Source organism: Oncorhynchus clarkii, chromosome 24 (genome assembly GCF_045791955.1).
Source record: "Oncorhynchus clarkii lewisi isolate Uvic-CL-2024 chromosome 24, UVic_Ocla_1.0, whole genome shotgun sequence".
Classification (NCBI taxonomy): Eukaryota; Metazoa; Chordata; class Actinopteri; order Salmoniformes; family Salmonidae; genus Oncorhynchus; species Oncorhynchus clarkii.
This window is the reverse complement of record NC_092170.1, coordinates 38,339,995-38,367,494: the sequence shown is the minus strand read 5'-3', so window position 1 is coordinate 38,367,494 and position 27,500 is coordinate 38,339,995. Positions and strand designations below refer to the sequence as shown.

Sequence of the window (27,500 nt, the reverse complement as noted above, 5' to 3'; positions counted from 1 at the left end):
TCAGGGCTTTGTGATGGCCACTCCAGTACCTTGACTTTGTTGTCCTTAATCCATAACTTTGGAAGTATGCTTGGGGTCCTTGTCCATTTGGAAGACCCATTTGCGAGTAAGCTTTAACTTCCTGACTGATGTCTTGAGTTGTTGCTTCAATATATCCACATAATTTTCGCTCCTCATGATGCCATCCAGTTTGTGAAGTGCACCAGTCCATTCTGCAGCAAAGCACCCCCACAACATGATGCTGCCACCCCCGTGCTTCACGGTTGGGATGGTGTTCTTTGGCTTGCAAGCCTCTCCCTTTTTCCTCCAAACATAATGATGGTCATTATGGCCAAACAGTTCCATTTTTGTTTCATCAGACCAGAGGACATTTCTCCAAAAAGTATGATCTTTGTCCCCATGTGCAGTTGCAAACCGTAGTCTGGCTTCTTCCTTGCTGAGCGGCCTTTCAGGTTATGTCGATATAGGACTGGTTTTCCTGTGGATATAGATACTTTTGTACCTGTTTTCTCCAGCATCTTCACAAGGTCCTTTGCTGTTGTTCTGGGATTGATTTGCACTTTTCGCACCAAAGTACGTTCATCTCTAGGAGACAGAACGGGTCTCCTTCCTGAGCGGTATGACAGCTGCGTGGTCCCATGGTATTTATTCTTGCGTACTATTGTTTGAACAGATGAACGTGGTACCTTCAGACGTTTGGAAATTGCTGCCAAGGATGAACCAGACTTATGGAGGTCTGTCATTATTTTCTGAGGTCTTGCCTGATTTCTTTTGATTTTCCCATGATGTCCAGCAAAGAGGCACTAAGTTTGAAGGTAGGCCTTGAAATACATCCACAGGTACACCTCCAATTGACTCACATGATGCCAATTAGCCAGAAGCTTCTAAAGCCATGAAATCATTTTCTGGAATTTTCCAAGCTGTTTAAAGGCACAGTCAACTTAGTGTATGTAAACTTCTGACCCATGGAATTGTGATACAGTGAATTAGAAGTGAAATAGTCTGTCTGTAAACAATTGTTGGAAAAATGACTTGTGTCATGCACAAAGTAGATGTCCTAACCGACTCGCCAAAACTATAGTTTGTTAACAAGATTTGTGGAGTGGTTGAAAAACGAGTCTTAATGACTCCAAACTAAGTGTATGTGAACGTCCGACTTCAACTGTATGTACAGATGAGCAGACAGGTATGATGTTTGTAGGCTGCCTGTGTGCCTATAGCCTATGCCTGCTCTGTGTAGGGGTGGCAGGTAGCCTAGCAGGTAAGAGTGTTGGGCCAGTAACCGAAATGTCGCTGGTTCGCATTCCCAAGCCTACTAGGTATAAAATTCTGTCTGTGCCCTTAACTCTAGTTGCTCAGGATAAGAGTGTCTGCTAAATGAATATAACAGTTGTTTGTTTATGTAAATCTTATGACATGTGAAGGTAGGCCTGTTTATACAGGTCATATCTAATGTCACGTTCTGACCTTAGTTCTTTTGTTATGTCTTTGTTTTAGTATGGTCAGGATGTGAGTTGGGTGGGTTGTCTATGTTAGTTTTAGTATGGTCAGGGTGTGAGTTGGGTGGGTTGTCTATGTTAGTTTTAGTATGGTCAGGGTGTGAGTTGGGTGGGTTGTCTATGTTAGTTTTAGTATGGTCAGGGCGTGAGTTGGGTGGGTTGTCTATGTTAGTTTTAGTATGGTCAGGGCGTGAGTTGGGTGGGTTGTCTATGTTAGTTTTAGTATGGTCAGGGCGTGAGTTGGGTGGGTTGTCTATGTTAGTTTTAGTATGGTCAGGGCGTGAGTTGGGTGGGTTGTCTATGTTAGTTTTAGTATGGTCAGGGCGTGAGTTGGGTGGGTTGTCTATGTTTGTTTTAGTATGGTCAGGGCGTGAGTTGGGTGGGTTGTCTATGTTAGTTTTAGTATGGTCAGGGTGTGAGTTGGGTGGGTTGTCTATGTTAGTTTTAGTATGGTCAGGGTGTGAGTTGGGTGGGTTGTCTATGTTAGTTTTAGTATGGTCAGGGTGTGAGTTGGGTGGGTTGTCTATGTTAGTTTTAGTATGGTCAGGGCGTGAGTTGGGTGGGTTGTCTATGTTAGTTTTAGTATGGTCAGGGCGTGAGTTGGGTGGGTTGTCTATGTTAGTTTTAGTATGGTCAGGGCGTGAGTTGGGTGGGTTGTCTATGTTAGTTTTAGTATGGTCAGGGCGTGAGTTGGGTGGGTTGTCTATGTTAGTTTTAGTATGATTTGCTATTTCTGTGTTTGTCCTGGTATGGTTCTCAATCAGAGGCAGCTGTCAATCGTTGTCCCTGATTGAGAACCATACTTAGGGAGCCTGTTTTCTATTGTGTTTCGTGGGTGATTATTTTCTGTCTTTGTGTATGTTACCAGACAGGACTGTTTCGTTTCATGTCATTCTCGTTTATCGTTTTGCTGTTTTGTTCAAGTATTCGTTTTCATTAAAAGGCATAATGAATACTTACCACGCTGCACCTTGGTCCTCCTCTCTTTCTCCCACAGATGAACGTTACATCTAAGGTATGTGAGGGTACACACTTTAGTGTTATGCTTGCGTCAGTTACTTGATGTGGAATAGAGTTCCATGTAGTCATGGCTCTATGTAGTACTGTGGAATAGAGTTCCATGTAGTCATGGCTCTATGTAGTACTGTGGAATAGAGTTCCATGTAGTCATGGCTCTATGTAGTACTGTGGAATAGAGTTCCATGTAGTCATGGCTCTATGTAGTACTGTGGAATAGAGTTCCATGTAGTCATGGCTCTATGTAGTACTGTGGAATAGAGTTCCATGTAGTCATGGCTCTATGTGGTACTGTGGAATAGAGTTCCATGTAGTCATGGCTCTATGTAGTACTGTGGAATAGAGTTCCATGTAGTCATGGCTCTATGTAGTACTGTGGAATAGAGTTCCATGTAGTCATGGCTCTATGTAGTACTGTGGAATAGAGTTCCATGTAGTCATGGCTCTATGTAGTACTGTGGAATAGAGTTCCATGTAGTCATGGCTCTATGTAGTACTGTGTGCCTCCCATAGTCTGTTCTGGACTTGGGGACTGTGAAGAGACCTCTGGTGGCATGTCTTGTAGGGTACACATGGGTGTCTGAGCTGTGTGCCAGTAGTTTAGACAGACAGCTTGGTGCATTCAACATGTTAATACATCTCATAAATAAAAGTGCTAGTCGTTTAAACAGTGCATTCAACATGTCAATACCTCACACAAATACAAGTAGTGATGAAGTCAATCTCCTCGTCAGGAGAGATTGGAATGCATATTATTAATGTTTGCATCTCTGTGTACATCCAAGGGCCAGCCGTGCTGCCCTGTTCTGAGCCACTTGCAATTTTCCTATGTCCGTCTTTGTGACACTTGACCACACAACCAAACAGCTGTCCGGGTGCGACAAAACTAGGGCCTGTAGGACCTGCCTTGCTGATAGTGTTGTTAAGAAGGTAGAAACTAGGGCCTGTAGGACCTGCCTTGTTGATAGTGTTGTTAAGAAGGTAGAAACTAGGACCTGCCCTGTTGATAGTGTTGTTAAGAAGGTAGAAACTAGAGCCAGTAGGACCTGCCTTGTTGATAGTGTTGTTAAGAAGGTAGAAACTATGGCCTGTAGGACCTGCCTTGTTGATAGTGTTGTTAAGAAGGTAGAAACTAGGGCCTGTAGGACCTGCCTTGTTGATAGTGTTGTTAAGAAGGTAGAAACTAGGGCCTGTAGGACCTGCCTTGTTGATAGTGTTGTTAAGAAGGTAGAAACTAGGACCTGCCCTGTTGATAGTGTTGTTAAGAAGGTAGAAACTAGAGCCTGTAGGACCTGCCCTGTTGATAGTGTTGTTAAGAAGGTAGAAACTAGGGCCTGTAGGACCTGCCATGTTGATAGTGTTCTTAAGAAGATAGAAACTAGAGCCTGTAGGACCTGCCTTGTTGATAGTGTTGTTAAGAAGGTAGAAACTAGGGCCTGAAGGACCTGCCTTGTTGGTAGTGTTGTTAAGAAGGTAGAAACTAGGGCCTGTAGGACCTGCCCTGTTGATAGTGTTGTTAAGAAGGTAGAAACTAGGGCCTGTAGGACCTGCCTTGTTGATAGTGTTGTTAAGAAGGTAAAAACTATGGCCTGTAGGACCTGCCTTGTTGATAGTGTTGTTAAGAAGGTAGAAACTATGGCCTGTAGGACCTGCCCTGTTGATAGTGTTGTTAAAAAGGTAGAAACTAGAGCCTGTAGGACCTGCCCTGTTGATAGTGTTGTTAAGAAGGTAGAAACTAGAGCCTGTAGGACCTGCCCTGTTGATAGTGCTGTTAAGAAGGTAGAAACTAGAGCCTGAAGGACCTGCCCTGTTGATAGTGTTGTTAAGAAGGTAGAAACTATGGCCTGTAGGACCTGCCTTGTTGATAGTGTTGTTAAGAAGGTAGAAACTAGAGCCTGTAGGACCTGCCCTGTTAATAGTGTTGTTAAGAAGGTAGAAACTATGGCCTGTAGGACCTGCCTTGTTGATAGTGTTGTTAAGAAGGTAGAAACTAGGGCCTGTAGGACCTGCCATGTTGATAGTGTTGTTAAGAAGGTAGAAACTAGGGCCTGTAGGACCTGCCTTGTTGATAGTGTTGTTAAGAAGGTAGAAACTAGAGCCTGTAGGACCTGCCCTGTTGATAGTGTTGTTAAGAAGGTAGAAACTAGAGCCTGGAGGACCTGTCTTGTTGATAGTGTTGTTAAGAAGGTAGAAACTAGGGCCTGTAGGACCTGCCTTGTTGATAGTGTTGTTAAGAAGGTAGAAACTAGGGCCTGTAGGACCTGCCCTGTTGATAGTGTTGTTAAGAAGGTAGAAACTAGAGCCTGAAGGACCTGCCCTGTTGATAGTGTTGTTAAGAAGGTAGAAACTAGGGCCTGTAGGACCTGCCATGTTGATAGTGTTGTTAAGAAGGTAGAAACTATGGCCTGTAGGACCTGCCCTGTTGATAGTGTTGTTAAGAAGGTAGAAACTAGGGCCTGAAGGACCTGCCTTGTTGATAGTGTTGTTAAGAAGGTAGAAACTAGGGCCTGTGGGACCTGCCTTGTTGATAGTGTTGTTAAGAAGGTAGAAACTAGGGCCTGTAGGACCTGCCTTGTTGATAGTGCTGTTAAGAAGGTAGAAACCAGGGCCTGTGGGACCTGCCTTGTTGATAGTGTTGTTAAGAAGGTAGAAACTAGGGCCTGTAGGACCTGCCTTGTTGATAGTGTTGTTAAGAAGGTAGAACCTAGAGACTGTAGGACATGCCTTGTTGATAGTGTTGTTAAGAAGGTAGAAACTAGGGCCTGTAGGACCTGCCTTGTTGATAGTGTTGTTAAGAAGGTAGAAACTAGAGCCTGTAGGACCTGCCCTGTTGATAGTGCTGTTAAGAAGGTAAAGCAGCACTTGAATTCCCATTTAAAAGTTAACACTATATTACTAATTTCTAGAGTTTTCAACAAAGAAATTAGGTATTTACATTTTATTTAAATGAAGGTTTTTAAATTGAATTTAGGCTAAACTTTTTTCCTTCTTGATTTGGGACATTGGAGGTACAGACTGTGTTTTGCGAAACAGGTTTGTGTATTTTGCTATTGAAGGTTTTACTGTAGCCCCCTGTTACATTTGGTAATAGAGTGTGGAACAAAAGCTGTTTTTCACGGTGACGGCGATGAGCACCCTTCATTTAAAAAATAAATTATAGTGTATAAGACAATGTTTCTATACGGGATCAAAGGCTCACTTTGAGATGTTGGGATGTGTCAACAAAAACAAATATGAAACGGCGAGTGACGCAGCTGTATCAAGTTGGGTGGGAGCGTTTGGACACAGTATATATCCCAGATGTGCCTGAATGGATTCATTGAGTCTGAAACAAAGTAGTGTAGTGTAGTGTAGTGTAGTGTAGTGTACCTGCAGTATACAGCTGGTGATGTCGGAGGCTATCTTGGCATGGGGTGTGTCTTCGTCTTTGCCCTGGGGGGTGAGGTTGTGTTCCAGACAGGACTCCCACAGACTCACTAACGCCCCCCCATGGCGCTCGATGGACCTCGTCTCCCTGATCGCCGTGGTGATGCGCGTGATGCAGATCTCCACCACCGCCTGGTCATTGTCATTGGTCAGGTAGTCCTGCAGCCAGCCAATCAGAGGCGAAATGAGTCCGAAACAGCCAATCAGGATCAAGAAACAATGAGAAAAGAGCATGTTTGTTTTTAATATAGTTTCAAATGCAGTCTGTCTAACACAGATCCAAGTCTCAGGGCTGCAAGAGCTTTTGCTCTTAGTTTTCTCTTGACACTCAAAGGAAAAATACTCTTTAACTTTTTCCATGTTGAGGTGGAAATGTTCAGACATTCAAACTATGACCCCATCTAGACCGTGTCTGAATACGCTGGCCCCATCTAGACCGTGTCTGAATAAGCTGACCCCATCTAGACCCCATCTAGACCATGTCTGAATGAGCTGACCCCATCTAGACCCCATCTAGACCGTGTCTGAATAAGCTGACCCCATCTAGACCCCATCTAAACAGTGTCTGAATGAACTGGCCCCATCTAGACCCCATCTAGACCGTGTCTGAATACGCTGACCCCATCTAGACCCCATCTAGACCCCATCTAGACCGTGTCTGAATACGCTGGCCCCATCTAGACCGTGTCTGAATACGCTGACCTCATCTAGACCCCATCTAGACCCCATCTAGACCGTGTCTGAATACGCTGACCCCATCTAGACCCCATCTAGAACCCATCTAGAACGTGTCTGAATACGCTGGCCCCATCTAGACCCCATCTAGACCCCATCTAGACCGTGTCTGAATACGCTGGCCCCATCTAGACCCAATATAGACCCCATCTAGACCGTGTCTGAATAAGCTGGCCCCATCTAGACCCCATCTAGACCGTGTCTGAATAAGCTGGCCCCATCTAGACCGTGTCTGAAAACGCTGACCCCATCTAGACCCCATCTAGACCCCATCTAGACCCCATCTAGACCGTGTCTGAATACGCTGGCCCATCTAGACCCCATCTAGACCGTGTCTGAATAAGCTGGCCCCATCTATACCGTGTCTGAATACGCTGGCCCCATCTAGACCGTGGCTGAATACGCTGACCCCATCTAGACCCCATCTAGACCCCATCTAGACCCCATCTAGACCGTGTCTGAATACGCTGGCCCATCTAGACCCCATCTAGACGTGTCTGAATAAGCTGGCCCCATCTAGACCCCATCTAGGCCGTGTCTGAATAAGCTGACCCCATCTAGACCCCATCTAGACCATGTCTGAATAAGCTGGCCCCATCTAGACCCCATCTAGACCGTGTCTGAATAAGCTGGCCCCATCTAGACCCCATCTAGACCGTGTCTGAATAAGCTGGCCCCATCTAGACCGTGTCTGAATGAGCTGGCCCCATCTAGACCATGTCTGAATGAGCTGGCCCCATCTAGACCGTGTCTGAATACACTGGCCCATTCTAGACCGTGTCTGAATACACTGGCCCCATCTAGACCGTGTCTGAATACGCTGACCCCATCTAGACCCCATCTAGACCCCATCTAGACCGTGTCTTAATAAGCTGGCCCCATCTAGACCGTGTCTGAATAAGCTGGCCCCATCTAGACCCCATCTAGACTGTATCTGAATAAGCTGACCCCATCTAGACTGTGTCTGAATAAGCTGGCCCCATCTAGACCCCATCTAGACTGTGTCTGAATACGCTGACCCCATCTAGACCCAATCTAGACCCCATCTAGACCGTGTCTGAATAAGCTGGCCCCATCTAGACCCCATCTAGACCGTGTCTTAATAAGCTGACCCCATCTAGACCGTGTCTGAATACGCTGACCCCATCTAGACCCAATCTAGACCGTGTCTGAATACGCTGGCCCCATCTAGACCGTGTCTGAATACGCTGACACCATCTAGACCCTATCTAGACCCCATCTAGACCGTGTCTGAATACGCTGGCCCCATCTAGACCCCATCTAGACCGTGTCTGAATAAGCTGGCCCCATCTAGACCGTGTCTGAATACGCTGTCCCCATCTAGACCATGTCTGAATACGCTGACCCCTTCTAAACCCCATCTAGACCCCATCTAGACCGTGTCTGAATAAGCTGGCCCCATCTAGACCCCATCTAGGCCGTGTCTGAATAAGCTGACCCCATCTAGACCCCATCTAGACCATGTCTGAATAAGCTGGCCCCATCTAGACCCCATCTAGACCATGTCTGAATGAGCTGGCCCCATCTAGACCGTGTCTGAATACACTGGCCCATTCTAGACCGTGTCTGAATACACTGGCCCCATCTAGACCGTGTCTGAATACGCTGACCCCATCTAGACCCCATCTAGACGTGTCTGAATAAGCTAGCCCCATCTAGACCGTGTCTGAATAAGCTGGCCCCATCTAGACCCCTTCTAGACTGTATCTGAATAAGCTGACCCCATCTAGACCGTGTCTGAATAAGCTGGCCCCATCTAGACCCCATCTAGACTGTGTCTGAATACGCTGACACCATCTAGACCCCATCTAGAACCCATCTAGACCGTGTCTGAATACGCTGGCCCCATCTAGACCCCATCTAGACCGTGTCTGAATACGCTGGCCCCATCTAGACCGTGTCTGAATACGCTGACCCCATCTAGACCCCATCTAGACCCCATCTAGACCGTGTCTGAATACGCTGGCCCCATCTAGACCCCATCTAGACCGTGTCTGAATAAGCTGGCCCCATCTAGACCGTGTCTGAATACGCTGTCCCCATCTAGACCATGTCTGAATACGCTGACCCCTTCTAGACCCCATCCAGACCCCATCTAGACGTGTCTGAATAAGCTGGCCCCATCTAGACCCCATCTAGGCTGTGTCTGAATAAGCTGACCCCATCTAGACCCCATCTAGACCATGTTTGAATAAGCTGGCCCCATCTAGACCCCATCTAGACCGTGTCTGAATAAGCTGGCCCCATCTAGACCGTGTCTGAATGAGCTGGCCCCATCTAGACCGTGTCTGAATACACTTGCCCCATCTAGACCGTGTCTGAATACACTGGCCCCATCTAGACCGTGTCTGAATACGCTGACCCCATGTAGACCCCATCTAGACCCCATCTAGACCGTGTCTGAATAAGCTGGCCCCATCTAGACCCCATCTAGACCGTGTCTGAATAAGCTGACCCCATCTAGGCCCCATCTAGACGTGTCTGAATAAGCTGGCCCCATCTAGACCCCATCTAGACCGTGTCTGAATAAGCTGGCCCCATCTAGACCGTGTCTGAATGAGCTGGCCCCATCTAGACAGTGTCTGAATAAGCTGACCCCATCTATACCCCATCTAGACCCCATCTAGACCGTGTCTGAATACGCTGACCCCATCTAGACCCCATCTAGACGTGTCTGAATAAGCTAGCCCCATCTAGACGGTGTCTGAATAAGCTGGCCCCATCTAGACCCCATCTAGACTGTATCTGAATAAGCTGACCCCATCTAGACCGTGTCTGAATAAGCTGGCCCCATCTAGACCCCATCTAGACTGTGTCTGAATACGCTGACACCATCTAGACCCCATCTAGAACCCATCTAGACCGTGTCTGAATACGCTGGCCCCATCTAGACCCCATCTAGACCGTGTCTGAATACGCTGGCCCCATCTAGACCGTGTCTGAATACGCTGACCCCATCTAGACCCCATCTAGACCCCATCTAGACCGTGTCTGAATACGCTGGCCCCATCTAGACCCCATCTAGACCGTGTCTGAATAAGCTGGCCCCATCTAGACCGTGTCTGAATACGCTGTCCCCATCTAGACCATGTCTGAATACGCTGACCCCTTCTAGACCCCATCTAGACCCCATCTAGACGTGTCTGAATAAGCTGGCCCCATCTAGACCCCATCTAGGCTGTGTCTGAATAAGCTGACCCCATCTAGACCCCATCTAGACCATGTCTGAATAAGCTGGCCCCATCTAGACCCCATCTAGACCGTGTCTGAATAAGCTGGCCCCATCTAGACCGTGTCTGAATGAGCTGGCCCCATCTAGACCGTGTCTGAATACACTGGCCCCATCTAGACCGTGTCTGAATACACTGGCCCCATCTAGACCGTGTCTGAATACGCTGACCCCATGTAGACCCCATCTAGACCCCATCTAGACCGTGTCTGAATAAGCTGGCCCCATCTAGACCCCATCTAGACCGTGTCTGAATAAGCTGACCCCATCTAGGCCCCATCTAGACGTGTCTGAATAAGCTGGCCCCATCTAGACCCCATCTAGACCGTGTCTGAATAAGCTGGCCCCATCTAGACCGTGTCTGAATGAGCTGGCCCCATCTAGACAGTGTCTGAATAAGCTGACCCCATCTATACCCCATCTAGACCCCATCTAGACCGTGTCTGAATGAGCTGACCCCATCTATACCCCATCTAGACCGTGCCTGAATGAGCTGGCCCCATCTAGATCTTGTCTGAATAAGCTGACCCCATCTATACCCCATCTAGACCGTGTCTGAATGAGCTGACCCATCTAGACCGTGTCTGAATGAGCTGGCCCCATCTAGACCGTGTCTGAATGAGCTGGCCCCATCTAGACCGTGTCTGAATGAGCTGGCCCAATCTAGACCCCATCTAGACCGTGTCTGAATACGCTGGCCCCATCTAGACCCCATCTAGACCCCATCTAGACCCCATCTATACCCCATCTAGACCGTGTCTGAATACGCTGGCCCCATCTAGACCGTGTCTGAATACGCTGGCTCCATCTAGACCCCATCTAGACCATGTCTGAATATGCTGGCCCCATCTAGACCCCATCTAGACCCCATCCATACCCCATCTAGACCCCATCTAGACGTGTCTGAATAAGCTGGCCCCATCTAGACCCCATCTAGACCGTGTCTGAATAAGCTGGCCCCATCTAGACCGTGTCTGAATGAGCTGGCCCCATCTAGACAGTGTCTGAATAAGCTGACCCCATCTATACCCCATCTAGACCCCATCTAGACCGTGTCTGAATGAGCTGACCCCATCTATACCCCATCTAGACCGTGTCTGAATAAGCTGGCCCCATCTAGACCCCATCTAGACTGTGTCTGAATACGCTGACACCATCTAGACCCCATCTAGAACCCATCTAGACCGTGTCTGAATACGCTGGCCCCATCTAGACCCCATCTAGACCGTGTCTGAATACGCTGGCCCCATCTAGACCGTGTCTGAATACGCTGACCCCATCTAGACCCCATCTAGACCCCATCTAGACCGTGTCTGAATACGCTGGCCCCATCTAGACCCCATCTAGACCGTGTCTGAATAAGCTGGCCCCATCTAGACCGTGTCTGAATACGCTGTCCCCATCTAGACCATGTCTGAATACGCTGACCCCATCTAGACCCCATCTAGACCCCATCTAGACGTGTCTGAATAAGCTGGCCCCATCTAGACCCCATCTAGGCTGTGTCTGAATAAGCTGACCCCATCTAGACCCCATCTAGACCATGTCTGAATAAGCTGGCCCCATCTAGACCCCATCTAGACCGTGTCTGAATAAGCTGGCCCCATCTAGACCGTGTCTGAATGAGCTGGCCCCATCTAGACCGTGTCTGAATACACTGGCCCCATCTAGACCGTGTCTGAATACACTGGCCCCATCTAGACCGTGTCTGAATACGCTGACCCCATGTAGACCCCATCTAGACCCCATCTAGACCGTGTCTGAATAAGCTGGCCCCATCTAGACCCCATCTAGACCGTGTCTGAATAAGCTGACCCCATCTAGGCCCCATCTAGACGTGTCTGAATAAGCTGGCCCCATCTAGACCCCATCTAGACCGTGTCTGAATAAGCTGGCCCCATCTAGACCGTGTCTGAATACGCTGTCCCCATCTAGACCATGTCTGAATACGCTGACCCCTTCTAGACCCCATCTAGACCCCATCTAGACCGTGTCTGAATAAGCTGGCCCCATCTAGACCATGTCTGAATGAGCTGGCCCCATCTAGACAGTGTCTGAATAAGCTGACCCCATCTATACCCCATCTAGACCCCATCTAGACCGTGTCTGAATGAGCTGACCCCATCTATACCCCATCTAGACCGTGCCTGAATGAGCTGGCCCCATCTAGATCTTGTCTGAATAAGCTGACCCCATCTATACCCCATCTAGACCGTGTCTGAATGAATAAGCTGGCCCCAAGCTGACCCCATCTTGTCTGAATAAGCTGGCCCCATCTAGACCCCATCTAGACTGTGTCTGACCGTGTCTGACCCATCTAGACCGTGTCTGAATGAGCTGGCCCCATCTAGACCGTGTCTGAATGAGCTGGCCCCATCTAGACCGTGTCTGAAGGAGCTGGCCCAATCTAGACCCCATCTAGACCGTGTCTGAATACGCTGGCCCCATCTAGACCCCATCTAGACCCCATCTAGACCCCATCTATACCCCATCTAGACCGTGTCTGAATACGCTGGCCCCATCTAGACCGTGTCTGAATACGCTGGCTCCATCTAGACCCCATCTAGACCATGTCTGAATATGCTGGCCCCATCTAGACCCCATCTAGACCCCATCCATACCCCATCTAGACCCCATCTAGACGTGTCTGAATAAGCTGGCCCCATCTAGACCCCATCTAGACCGTGTCTGAATAAGCTGGCCCCATCTAGACCGTGTCTGAATGAGCTGGCCCCATCTAGACAGTGTCTGAATAAGCTGACCCCATCTATACCCCATCTAGACCCCATCTAGACCGTGTCTGAATGAGCTGACCCCATCTATACCCCATCTAGACCGTGTCTGAATGAGCTGACCCCATCTAGACCGTGTCTGAATGAGCTGGCCCCATCTAGACCGTGTCTGAATGAGCTGGCCCCATCTAGACCGTGTCTGAATGAGCTGGCCCAATCTAGACCCCATCTAGACCGTGTCTGAATACGCTGGCCGCATCTAGACCCCATCTAGACCCCATCTAGACCCCATCTATACCCCATCTAGACGTGTCTGAATACGCTGGCCCCATCTAGACCGTGTCTGAATACGCTGGCTCCATCTAGACCCCATCTAGACCATGTCTGAATACGCTGGCCCCATCTAGACCCCATCTAGACCCCATCCATACCCCATCTAGACCCCATCTAGACCGTGTCTGAATAAGCTGACCCCATCTATACCCCATCTAGACCGTGTCTGAATGAGCTGGCCCCATCTAGACCGTGTCTGAATAAGCTGACCCCATCTATACCCCATCTAGACCATGTCTGAATATGCTGGCCCCATCTAGACCGTGTCTGAATATGCTGGCCCCATCTAGACCCCATCTAGACCGTGTCTGAATAAGCTGACCCCATCTAGACCCCATCTAGACCCCATCTATACCCCATCTAGACCGTGTCTGAATAAGCTGACCCCATCTATACCCCATCTAGACCGTGTCTGAATGAGCTGGCCCCATCTAGATCTTGTCTGAATAAGCTGACCCCATCTATACCCCATCTAGACCGTGTCTGAATGAGCTGACCCATCTAGACCGTGTCTGAATGAGCTGGCCCCATCTAGACCGTGTCTGAATGAGCTGGCCCCATCTAGACCGTGTCTGAATGAGCTGGCCCAATCTAGACCCCATCTAGACCGTGTCTGAATACGCTGGCCCCATCTAGACCCCATCTAGACCCCATCTAGACCCCATCTATACCCCATCTAGACCGTGTCTGAATGAGCTGGCCCCATCTAGACCGTGTCGCTGGCCCCATCTAGACCGTGTCTGAATACGCTGGCTCCATCTAGACCCCATCTAGACCGTGTCTGAATGAGCTGACCCCATCTAGACCCCATCTAGACCCCATCTATACCCCATCTAGACCGTGTCTGAATACGCTGGCCCCATCTAGACCATGTCTGAATATGCTGGCCCCATCTAGACCCCATCTAGACCCCATCCATACCCCATCTAGACCCCATCTAGACATGTCTGAATAAGCTGGCCCCATCTAGACCCCATCTAGACCGTGTCTGAATAAGCTGGCCCCATCTAGACCGTGTCTGAATGAGCTGGCCCCATCTAGACAGTGTCTGAATAAGCTGACCCCATCTATACCCCATCTAGACCCCATCTAGACCGTGTCTGAATGAGCTGACCCCATCTATACCCCATCTAGACCGTGTCTGAATGAGCTGACCCCATCTAGACCGTGTCTGAATGAGCTGGCCCCATCTAGACCGTGTCTGAATGAGCTGGCCCCATCTAGACCGTGTCTGAATGAGCTGGCCCAATCTAGACCCCATCTAGACCGTGTCTGAATACGCTGGCCTCATCTAGACCCCATCTAGACCCCATCTAGACCCCATCTAGACGTGTCTGAATACGCTGGCCCCATCTAGACCGTGTCTGAATACGCTGGCTCCATCTAGACCCCATCTAGACCATGTCTGAATACGCTGGCCCCATCTAGACCCCATCTAGACCCCATCCATACCCCATCTAGACCCCATCTAGACCGTGTCTGAATAAGCTGACCCCATCTATACCCCATCTAGACCGTGTCTGAATGAGCTGGCCCCATCTAGACCGTGTCTGAATAAGCTGACCCCATCTATACCCCATCTAGACCATGTCTGAATACGCTGGCCCCATCTAGACCGTGTCTGAATATGCTGGCCCCATCTAGACCCCATCTAGACCGTGTCTGAATAAGCTGACCCCATCTAGACCCCATCTAGACCCCATCTATACCCCATCTAGACCGTGTCTGAATAAGCTGACCCCATCTATACCCCATCTAGACCGTGTCTGAATGAGCTGGCCCCATCTAGACCGTGTCTGAATAAGCTGACCCCATCTAGACCGTGTCTGAATGAGCTGACCCCATCTAGACCGTGTCTGAATGAGCTGGCCCCATCTAGACCATGTCTGAATGAGCTGGCCCCATCTAGACCGTGTCTGAATGAGCTGGCCCCATCTAGACCGTGTCTGAATACGCTGACCCCATCTAGACCGTAAGCTGTTGGGTTACATTCAGCTGCAGACTCGTTCATTCTTTAGTTAAATGATGACTGAGAGACTGACTGTGTTGGATGGGAAATGAGGGATAGGCATCATATCAGATCTGTTTTCAGTGAACAGTCCCAAGAGACACACCTGCCATAAGCAGTGTGTGTGTGTGTGTTTGCCTATGCATGGCTGTGCATGTTTGTGTGCATGCATAGGCTTAACTTACAAGAGAGCAATAGATACCTTTGACCTCCTCTAGTACATCAAAGGCACCGTCATGTATTTGTGTGTGAATGGATGGGTATGTAAGGGGTACTCACAGGAGAGCAGGAGATAGCCTTGATTTCCTCCAGGGCCTGTGAGAGACAGTCCTCTATCTCAGAGTCTTCCAGGGAGAAGAGGTCTCCAGCCCGCGACAGGTCCCTCTGGCCGAGAACCAGGCCAAACAGCTGGTGCATGATGTCTCTGCTTCACTCTGGACTGCTTCGGGCCCACCTCAGCCTGGTCTGGTCCACGTCAGGCCTGCTTAGGCCTGGTTTGACCCACACTCACTCTGGGCCAACCTGGGGCCAGAAGTTGCTATGGAGACAGGGCATGGTCCCTGAAGGTGGTGGGGTGATGACCTCATACACATTAGACCCCTGAGAAAGAAAGACAAAAATGGAGACAAATTTGACCCCAATAACTACCGGGGGATATGCGTCAACAGCAACCTTGGGAAAATCCTCTGCATTATCATTAACAGCAGACTCGTACATTTCCTCAATGAAAACAATGTACTGAGCAAATGTCAAATTGGCTTTTTACCAAATTACAGTACGACAGACCACATATTCCCCCTGCTTTGAACAAACAAACCAAAACAAAGGCAAAGTCTTCTCATGCTTTGTTGATTTCAAAAAAACTTTTGACACAATTTGGCATGAGGGTCTGCTATACAAACTGATGGAAAGTGGAGTTGGTTGAAAAACATACAACTTTAGAAAATCCATCTACACCAACAACAAGTGTGTAGTTGTCAAAAAACACATATACCACACCCTACTAGAATCTGAAGTCAAATGTCTACTGTTTGCTGATGATCTGGTGCTTCTGTCACCAACCAAGGAGGGCCTACAGCAGCACCTAGATCTTCTGCACAGATTCTGCCAGACCTGGGCCCTGACAGACCTGGGCCCTGACAGACCTGGGCCCCGACAGTAAATCTCAGTAAGACAAAAAATAATGCTGTTCCAAAATAGGTCCAGTTGCCAGGACCACAAATACAAATTCCAAATAGACACTGTTGCCCTAGAAAACACAAAAAAACTATACATACCTCGGCCTAAACATCAACGCCACAGGTAACTTCCACAAAGCTGTGAACGAGCTGAGAGACAAGGCAAGAAGGGCATTCTATGCCATCAAAGGGAACATGAAATTGAACATACCAATTAGGATCTGGCTAAAAATATTTGTATAACCCAATGCCCTTTATGGTTGTAAGGTCTGGGGTCGGCTCACCAACCAAGAATTCACAAAATGGGACAAACACCAAATTGAGACTCTGCATGCAGAATTCTGCAAAAAATATCCTTTGTGTCCAACACCAAATAATGCATGCAGAGCAGAATTAGGCCGATACCCATTAATTATCAAAATCCAGAAAAGAGCCGTTAAATTCTACAACCACCTAAAAGGAAGTTATTCCCAAACCTTCCATAACAAAGCCATCACCTACAGAGAGATGAACCTGGAGAAGAGTCCCCTAAGCAAGCTCCTGTTCACAAACACACCCCACAGAGCCCCAGGACAGCAGCACAATTAGACCCAACTAATTCATGAGAAAACAAAAAAGATAATTCCTTGACATATTGGAAAGAATTAACAAAAAAACAGAGCAAACTAGAATGCTATTTGGCCCTAAAACAGAGAGTACACAGCGGCAGAATACCTGACCACAGTGACTGACCCAAACTTAAGGAAAGCTTTGACTATGTACAGACTCATTGAGCATAGACTTGATATTGAGAAAGGCCGCCATTTGTAGGCAGACATGGCTCTCGAGAAGACAGGCTATGTGCTCACTGCCCACAAAATGAGGTGGAAACTGAGCTGCACTTCCTAACCTCCTGCCCAATGTATGACCATATTAGAGAGACATATTTCCCTCAGATTACACAGACCCACAAAGAATGTGAAAAACAAACTTTTGATGAACTCCCATGTCTACTGAGTGAAATACCACAGTGTGCCATCACAGCAGCAAGATTTGTGACCTGTTGCCACAAGAAAAGGGAAACCAGTGAAATGACATTTGAAATGTCTTTATTATTTTGGAACTTTTGTGACTGTAATGTTTCCTGTTAATTTCTTAATGTTTATCATTTGTTTTATCTATTTTACTTGCTTTGGAAATGTAAACATACAGTATGTTTCAGAGAGAGAGAGAGAGAGAGAGAGAGAGAGAGAGAGAGAGAGAGAGAGAGAGAGAGAGAGAGAGAGAGAGAGAGAGAGAGAGAGAGAGAGAGAGAGAGAGAGAGAGAGAGAGAGAGAGAGAGAGAGAGAGAGAGGGAGAGGGAGAGAGAGAGATAGACTACTGTTTAAATACAGTGTGGGGAGAACCATCACTCTACTTATCCTCTTCTCACATCTCTGCTCTGTAGTTCTACAGGTGTAGTTAATGAAGTTACACTCATCACAAATTAACTTCACACCACACTAATATGTGACACATTAAGGGGCACTCCACTCACAGCTGTATACTGCTGGCCAAGGACAAACACCACCACATATCAGCACAGCAGAGGAGACGGCTGCATGAATGAATGTGTGGGAGGCTCCCAGGACCTGTGAGATTCCTCATTTAAAACATGAACCATTTTACCCCCCTCACCTGGGCTCCTCCGGCCCTCTCTGGAAATATTAACACTCAGAGAACCACAAGTGGGGGGGGGGGGGGTAATCCATACTAGATGTACTGTATTACACACAGGGGTCAGGGACAATGGATTACTGATTATTCAGACTGTGTGTTAATAGATACGGACACAAGAACACACGCAAAAAAATAATATAAATTAGTTTTTGGGCAGAATTTCTGAAATCCTCTATTGAGTGTTTTACTACAGTGAATAACTAGTAAACGGGGAGGAGACTACAGTTCACCATCGAATCAAATTCCAGAGTCCACGGCAACACAGCGCCGGGATACGGAGGCGAGAATGCTCATTGGCCAGTTCTGAATCCAAACACCCAAACAGCCATCAATACAGAGGGAGGTGTTGGCTTTATCTCCCCTGGCAGTAAGGATGGGGCTGGATACATGGATATCTCACTGTGACCCCATTAGAGTACCAATAATCAAAGTGGTCATTTATCACCTGCGATGAGACTTGGTGCTAGGTGTGTGGGGAAAGTAGAGAGGGAGAGAGAGAGAAAGAGAGAAAAAGAGAGATTAAGAGGAAGAGAAAGAGACAGAATTAACAAACAAAAACTGAGCAAACTAGAATGCTATTTGGCCCTAAACAGAGAATACACAGCGGCAGAATACCTGACCACTGTGACTGACCCAAAATTAAAGAAAGCTTTGACTATGTACAGACTCAGTGAGCATAGCCTTGCTATTGAGAAAGGCCGGCGTAGGTAGACATGGCTCTCAAGACAAGACAGGCTATGTGCACACTGCCCACAAAATGAGGTGGAAACTGAGCTGCACTTCCTAACCTCCTGCCAAATGTATGACCATATTAGAGAGACATATTTCCCTCAGATTACACAGACCCACAAAGAATTAGAAAACAAACCCAATTTTGATAAACTCTCATATCTACTGGGTGAAATACCACAGTGTGACATCACAGCAGCAAGATTTGTGACCTGTTGCCACAAGAAAAGGGCAACCAGTGAAGAACAAACACCATTGTAAATACAATCCATATTTATATATTTATTTATTTATTTTATATTGTGTCCTCTAACTACTGGGTGAAATACCACAATGTGACATCACAACAATGTGACATCACAACAATATGACATCACAACAATGTGACATCACAACAATATGACATTTGAAATGTCTATATTCCTTTGAATCTTTTGTGAGTGTAATGATTATTGTTAATTTTGGATTTGTTTATTATATATTTCTCTTGTGTTGTCAATCTAAACATACATTTCACATGCCAATAAATTAATTGAATTGAAAATTGAGAGAGAGACATACAAACAGGAAGATACAGAGAGAGATGAAGAACGAGAAAGAGAGATAGAGGTAGACAGAGACAGAAGGAAAGAGAGAGACAGAAATAGACAGAGAGACAGAGGGAAAGAGAGAGACAGAGGTAGACAGAGAGACAGAGGTAGACAGAGAGACAGAGGGAAAGAGAGAGACAGAGGTAGACAGAGAGACAGAGGGAAAGAGAGAGACAGAGGTAGACAGAGAGACAGAGGGAAAGAGAGAGACAGAGGTAGACAGAGAGACAGAGGGAAAGAGAGAGACAGAGGTAGACAGAGAGACAGAGGGAGATAAAGAACGAGAAAGAGAGATAGAGGTAGACAGAGACAGAAGGAAAGAGAGAGACAGAAATAGACAGAGAGACAGAGGGAAAGAGAGAGACAGAGGTAGACAGAGAGACAGAGGTAGACAGAGAGACAGAGGGAAAGAGAGAGACAGAAATAGACAGAGACAGAGGGAAAGAGAGAGACAGAGAAATAGAGAGAGACAGAGGGAAAGAGTGAGACAGAAATAGACAGAGACAGAGGGAAAGAGAGAGACAGAAATAGACGGAGACAGAGAGAAAGAGAGAGACAGAGAGAGAGACAAAGGGAAATAGAGAGACAGAGGGAAAGAGAGAGACAGAGGGAAAGAGAGAGAGAGAGAAAGAGAGCGACAGAAATAGACAGACAGAGGGAAAGAGAGAGACAGAAATAGACGGAGACAGAGACAAAGAGAGAGACAGAGAGAGAGACAAAGGGAAATAGAGAGACAGAGGGAAAGAGAGAGACAGAGGGAAAGAGAGAGAGAGAGAAAGAGAGAGACAGAAATAGACAGAGAGACAGAGGCACATAGAGAGAGAAAGAGACAGAGAGAGATGGATAGTATTTCAGTGTCCTGAATTCCTGGTGTAACCTGCAGACCCCTCACACACTGAGCTTCCATTATTCCACCTGAATGCCCTCTGTCTGCACTAAATACACACACACACACACACACACACACACACACACACACACACACACACACACACACACACACACACACACACACACACACACACACACACACACACACACACACACACACACACAGTGTGAGCAGTGTGACTGAAATAGTTCTGACAGCAGCTTCTGCCTCTGATCTCCTAACACACAGCCCTAGACTATAACACACAGCCCCAGACTATAAACACAGCCCCAGACTATAACACACAGCCCCAGACTATAACACACAGCCCCAGACTACAACACACAGCCCGAGACTATAACACAGCTCCAGACTATAACACAGCTCCAGACTATAACACAGCCCCAGACTATAAACACAGCCCCAGACTACAACACACAGCCCCAGACTACAACACACAGCCCCAGACTACAACACACAGCCCTAGACTATAACACACAGCCCCAGACTATAACACACAGCCCCAGACTACAACACACAGCCCTAGACTATAACACACAGCCCCAGACTATAACACACACCCCAGACTACAACACACAGCCCCAGACTATAACACACACAGCCCCAGACTATAACACACAGCCCCAGACTATAACACAGCCCCAGACTATAACACACAAAGCCCCAGACTACAGCACACAGCCCCAGACTACAACACACAGCCCCAGACTATAACACACACAGCCCCAGACTATAACACACAGCCCCAGACTATAACACAGCCCCAGACTATAACACACAGCCCCAGACTACAACACACAGCCCCAGACTACAACACACAGCCCCAGACTACAACACACAGCCCCAGACTACAACACACAGCCCTAGACTATAACACACAGCCCCAGACTACGACACACAGCCCTAGACTATAACACACAGCCCCAGACTATGACACACACAGTCCCAGACTACAACACACAGCCCCAGACTACAACACACAGCCCTAGACTGTAACACACAGCCCCAGACTACAACACACAGCCCTAGACTATAACACACAGCCCCAGACTATGACACACACAGTCCCAGACTATAACACACAGCCCCAGACTACAACACACAGCCCCAGACTATAACACAGCACCAGACTACACAGCCCCAGACTATGACACACACAGTCCCAGACTACAACACACAGCCCCAGACTATAACACACAGCCCCAGACTACAACACACAGCCCCAGACTACAACACACAGCCCCAGACTATAACACAGCACCAGACTACACAGTTCCAGACTATGACACACACAGCCCCAGACTACAACACACAGCCCTAGACTATAACACACAGCCCCAGACTATGACACACACAGTCCCAGACTACAACACACAGCCCCAGACTACAACACACAGCCCTAGACTATAACACACAGCCCCAGACTACAACACACAGCCCTAGACTATAACACACAGCCCCAGACTATGACACACACAGACCCAGACTATAACACAGCACCAGACTACAACACACAGACCCAGACTATAACACAGCACCAGACTACACAGCCCCAGACTATGACACACACAGTCCCAGACTACAACACACAGCCCCAGACTATAACACACAGCCCCAGACTATAACACAGCCCCAGACTACAACACACAGCCCCAGACTATAACACACACAGTCCCAGACTATAACAGCCCCAGACTACACAGCCCCAGACTATAACACACAGTCCCAGACTATAACACACAGCCTCAGACTATAACACACAGCCCCAGACTATCACACACAGCCCTAGACTATAACACACAGCCCCAGACTATAACACACACAGCCCCAGACTATAACACACAGCCCCAGACTATAACACACACAGCCCCAGACTATAAACACAGCCCCAGACTATAACACACAGCCCCAGAATTTAACACACAGCCCCAGACTATAACACAGCTCCAGACTATAACACAGCTCCAGACTATAACACACACAGCCCCAGACTACAACACAGCTCCAGACTATAACACAGCCCCAGACTATAAACACAGCCCCAGACTATAACACACAGCCCCAGACTATAACACAGCTCCAGACTATAACACAGCTCCAGACTATAACACACACAGCCCCAGACTATAACACAGCCCCAGACTATAACACACAGCCCCAGACTATAACACACACAGTCCCAGACTATAACACACACAGACCCAGACTATAACACAGCCCCAGACTACACAGCCCCAGACTACAACACACACAGACTATCACACACAGCCCTAGACTATAACACACAGCCCCAGACTATACACACACAGTAACACACAGCCCCAGACTATAACACACAGTCCCAGACTATAACACACACAGTCCCAGACTATAACACACAGCCCCAGACTATAACACACACAGCCCCAGACTATAACACACAGCCCCAGACTATAACACACAGCCCCAGACTATAACACACAGCCCCAGACTATAACACACAGCCCCAGACTATAACACACACAGCCCCAGACTATAACACACAGCCCCAGACTATAACACACACAGCCCCAGACTATAACACACAGCCCCAGACTATAACACACAGCCCCAGACTATAACACACAGCCCCAGACTATAACACACAGCCCCAGACTATAACACACACAGCCCCAGACTACAACACATAACACACAGCCCCAGACTATAACACAGCCCCAGACTATAACACACACAGACTATAACACAGCTCCAGACTATAACACAGCTCCAGACTATAACACACACAGCCCCAGACTATAACACAGCCCCAGACTATAACACACAGCCCCAGACTATAACACACACACAGCCCCAGACTATAACACAGCCCCAGACACACAGCCCCAGACTATAACTATAACACACAGCCCCAGACTATAACACACAGTCCCAGACTATAACACACAGTCCCAGACTATAACACACAGTCCCAGACTATAACACACAGCCCCAGACTATAACACACACAGCCCCAGACTATAACACACAGCCCCAGACTATAACACACAGCCCCAGACTATAACACACAGCCCCAGACTATAACACACAGCCCCAGACTATAACACACACAGCCCCAGACTACAACACACAGCCCCAGACTATAACACACACAGCCCCAGACTATAACACACAGCCCCAGACTATAACACACAGCCCCAGACTATAACACACAGCCCCAGACTATAACACACAGCCCCAGACTATAACACACACAGCCCCAGACTATAACACACAGCCCCAGACTATAACACAGCCCCAGACTATAACACACAGCCCCAGACTATAACACAGCCCGAGACTATAACACAGCCCCAGACTATAACACAGCCCCAGACTATAACACAGCCCCAGACTATAACACACAGCCCCAGACTATAACACACACAGCCCCAGACTATAACACACAGCCCCAGACTATAACACAGCCCCAGACTATAACACAGCCCCAGACTATAACACAGCCCCAGACTATAACACACAGCCCCAGACTATAACACACTTGTATATTCGGTACAGTATAATTGAAATATCCCACATAAGAAACAACGTGGTTGTCTTGTATTTGTGTGTTGTGGTTGACCAGTCAGTTCTTTGTGTGTAAGAGCAGGCCTGAGGAATTCAGCTCTCAAACAATCAGCTAGCTACTATTAATCACCCGGCTGCAGCTCAGCGAGCTCAGGAATGCAGGCTTTAAACACACACACACACACACACACACACACACACACACACACACACACACACACACACACACACATTGAGACACGTGTGAAAGAGAGGCTGGACACAGGCAGGCGACTGTGCATTAGCTCCAGAGGGACCCCTGTGTGCTCCCCAGCCCTAGCCCAGAGAGAGTGGTCCTGAGTGGGGCACTAGGTGAGGGGTGACGGGGTATTGGAGGTCTGGTGCTAGGGTAGGGGGTATGTCAGGGCAAGAGAGAGAGAGAGAAAGAACACTGGTCCCTTTGTGTGCTCTATACGCGACCCCCCCCTCCCCATCTCTGTCTCAGTGCCCACTCAGCCCTGTGTCTCTGTGATATGCACCTGCTGAATAACCCTCCCTTCCTTCTCTACCATCCATAGACAGGGGGACAAGAGAGAGAAGCACTCCTTGGTAGAACCCCCTGTTTTCCTCCTTCTTCCATCCTGAAGCTCCCTTCTTGAAGTCAGAGAAGTGTGAAATCTGAGTGTGAATACCAGCCCCAAACAGTAAATGAATGCCCATTGCCCAGCTTCACAACACACTCACTCACACTCTTATTTATGCACATAATTACGGTGTGGCTTTGTGACATGGGGCAGTGAGAGAGAGGGGGTCGAGGGAGGGAGCTGAGACTCCATTCCAGGGTTGGTTTACACTGACTGTTTGGATTACAGAATTCACTCAACTAAAAGAACGAAACCAGATAAATATTCACTTTCCCACCCATTTGAATAGCTCCCCTGGTAATCATTCTAGAATCAGAATGTCTATCATTCTACCTATTTTAATAGATCTACTGGTAATCATTCTAGAATCAGAATGTCTATCATTCTACCTATTTTAATAGATCTACTGGTAATCATTCTAGAATCAGAATGTCTATCATTCTACCTATTTTAATAGATCTACTGGTAATCATTCTAGAATCAGAATGTCTATCATTCTACCTATTTTAATAGATCTAATGGTAATCATTCTAGAATCAGAATGTCTATCATTCTACCTATTTTAATAGATCTACTGGTAATCATTCTAGAATCAGAATGTCTATCGTTCTACCTATTTTAATAGATCTACTGGTAATCATTCTAGAATCAGAATGTCTATCATTCTACCTATTTTAATAGATCTACTGGTAATCATTCTAGAATCAGAATGTCTATCATTCTACCTATTTTAATAGATCTAATGGTAATCATTCTAGAATCAGAATGTCTATCATTCTACCTATTTTAATAGATCTACTGGTAATCATTCTAGAATCAGAATGTCTACTACATGTGAATTACAGGGGTTTAACAGGGACACTACTGGGACACTACTGGGGTATTACAGGGGTATAAAAGGGGTATAACAGCGGTATTACGGGGGTATTACAGGGGTATAAAAGGGGTATAACAGCGGTATTACAGGGGTATAACAGGGACACTACAGGGGTATTACAGGGGTATTACAGGGATACTACAGGGGTATTACAGGGGTATTACAGGGATACTACAGGGATACTACATGGGTATAACAGGGGTATTACAGGGATACTACAGGGGTATTACAGGGGTATTACAGGGATACTACAGGGATACTACATGGGTATAACAGGGGTATTACAGGGATACTACAGGGGTATTACAGGGATACTACAGGGATACTACATGGGTATAACAGGGGTATTACAGGGATACTACAAGGGTATTACAGGGGTATTACAGGGATACTACAGGGGTAGTACAGGGGATACTACAGGGGTATTACAGGGGTAGTACAGGGATACTACAGGAGTATTACAGGGGTATTACAGGGGTGCTACAGGGGTACTACAGGGATACTACAGGGATACTACAGGGGTATTACAGGGATACTGCAGGGATACTACAGGGGTACTACAGGGATATTACAGGGATACTGCAGGGATACTACAGGGGTATTACAGGGATATTACAGGGGTATAACAGGGATACTACAGGGGTATTACAGGGGATACTACAGGGATACTACAAGGGTATAACAGGGGTACTACAGGGGTATTACAGGGGTACTACAGGGATACAACAGGTGTATAACAGGGGTGCTACAGGGATACTACAGGGGTATAACAGGGGTACTACAGGGATACTACAGGGGTATAACAGGGGTACTACAGGGATACTACAGGGGTATAACAGGGGTCCTACTTGGATACTACAGGGGTATAACAGGGGTACTACAGGGATACTACAGGGGTACTACAGGGATATGTCAGGGGTATTACAGGGGTACTACGGGGATACTACAGGGGTACTACAGGGATACTACAGGGGTATAACAGGGGTGTAACAGGGGTATTACAGGGGTACTACAGGGGTACTACAGGGATATAACAGGGGTACTACAGGGATATAACAGGGGTACTACAGGGATACTACAGGGGTATTACAGGGGTATAACAGGGGTATAACAGGGATACTACAGGGGTATTACAAGGGTATTACAGGGATACTACAGGAGTATTACAGGGGTATTACGGGGGAATAACAGGGATACTACAGGGGTATTACAGGGATACTACAGGGGTATAACAGGGATACTACAGGGGTATTACAGGGGTATAACAGGGATACTACAGGGGTATTACAGGGGTATTACAGGGATACTACAGGGGTATTACAGGGGTATAACAGGGGTATTACAGGGGTACTACAGGGGTACTACAGGGACACTACAGGGATACTACAGGGGTATAACAGGGGTATTACAGGGGTACTACAAGGGTATTACAGGGGTACTACAGGGCTTTAACAGGGGTATTACAGGGGTATAACAGGGGTACTACAGGGGTACTACAGGGGTATTACAAAGTATTAAAAGGATACTACAGGAGTATTACAGGGGTATTACGGGGGTATAACAGGGATACTACAGGGGTATGACAGGGATACTACAGGGGTATAACAGGGGTATTACAGGGGTACTACAGGGGTATAACAGGGATGATATAGGGGTATTACAGGGGTATTACAGGGATACTACAGGGATACTACAGGGGTATTACAGGGATACTACAGGGGTATTACAGGGATACTACAGTAATACTACAGGGGTATTACAGGGATACTACAGGGATACTACAGGGGTATAACAGGGGTATTACAGGGATACTACAGGGGTTTAACAGCGGTATTACAGGGATACTACAGGGATACTACAGGGGTATAACAGGGATGATACAGGGGTATTACAGGGATACTACAGGGGTATAACAGGGATACTACAGGGGTATAACAGGGGTATAACAGGGGTATTACAGGGGTATTACAGGGATACTACAGGGATACTACAGGGGTATAACAGGGGTATTACAGGGATACTACAGGGATACTACAGGGGTATAACAGGGATGACACGGGGTATTACAGGGATACTACAGGGATACTACAGGGATACTACAGGGATACTACAGGGGTATTACAGGGGTATAACAGGGGTATTACAGGGGTATAACAGGGGTATTACAGGGGTATAACAGGGGTACTACAGGGGTACTACAGGGATACTACAGGGGTTTTACAGGGGTATAACAGGGGTATTACAGGGGTATAACAGGGATACTACAGGGGTATTACAAGGTATTACAGGGATACTACAGGAGTACTACAGGGGTATTACAAAGTATTAAAAGGATACTACAGGAGTATTACAGGGGTATTACGGGGG

At 47.4% G+C, this 27,500-nt stretch overlaps 1 protein-coding gene across 1 annotated transcript in view; it reads right to left on the bottom strand.

Moving 5' to 3' along the window:
- The window catches only part of LOC139382846 (ventricular zone-expressed PH domain-containing protein-like), a 107,516-nt gene that overhangs the window by 73,860 nt on the left and 6,156 nt on the right, over positions 1-27,500 (bottom strand). The window contains exons 2-3 of the mRNA XM_071127083.1: positions 15,280-15,600; positions 5,886-6,101 (exon numbers count right to left, since the gene is read on the bottom strand). Of these exons, the coding sequence (XP_070983184.1) occupies positions 5,886-6,101; positions 15,280-15,417 (354 nt within the window). The 5' untranslated portion in view covers positions 15,418-15,600. The remainder of the gene's footprint in view (positions 1-5,885; positions 6,102-15,279; positions 15,601-27,500) is intronic.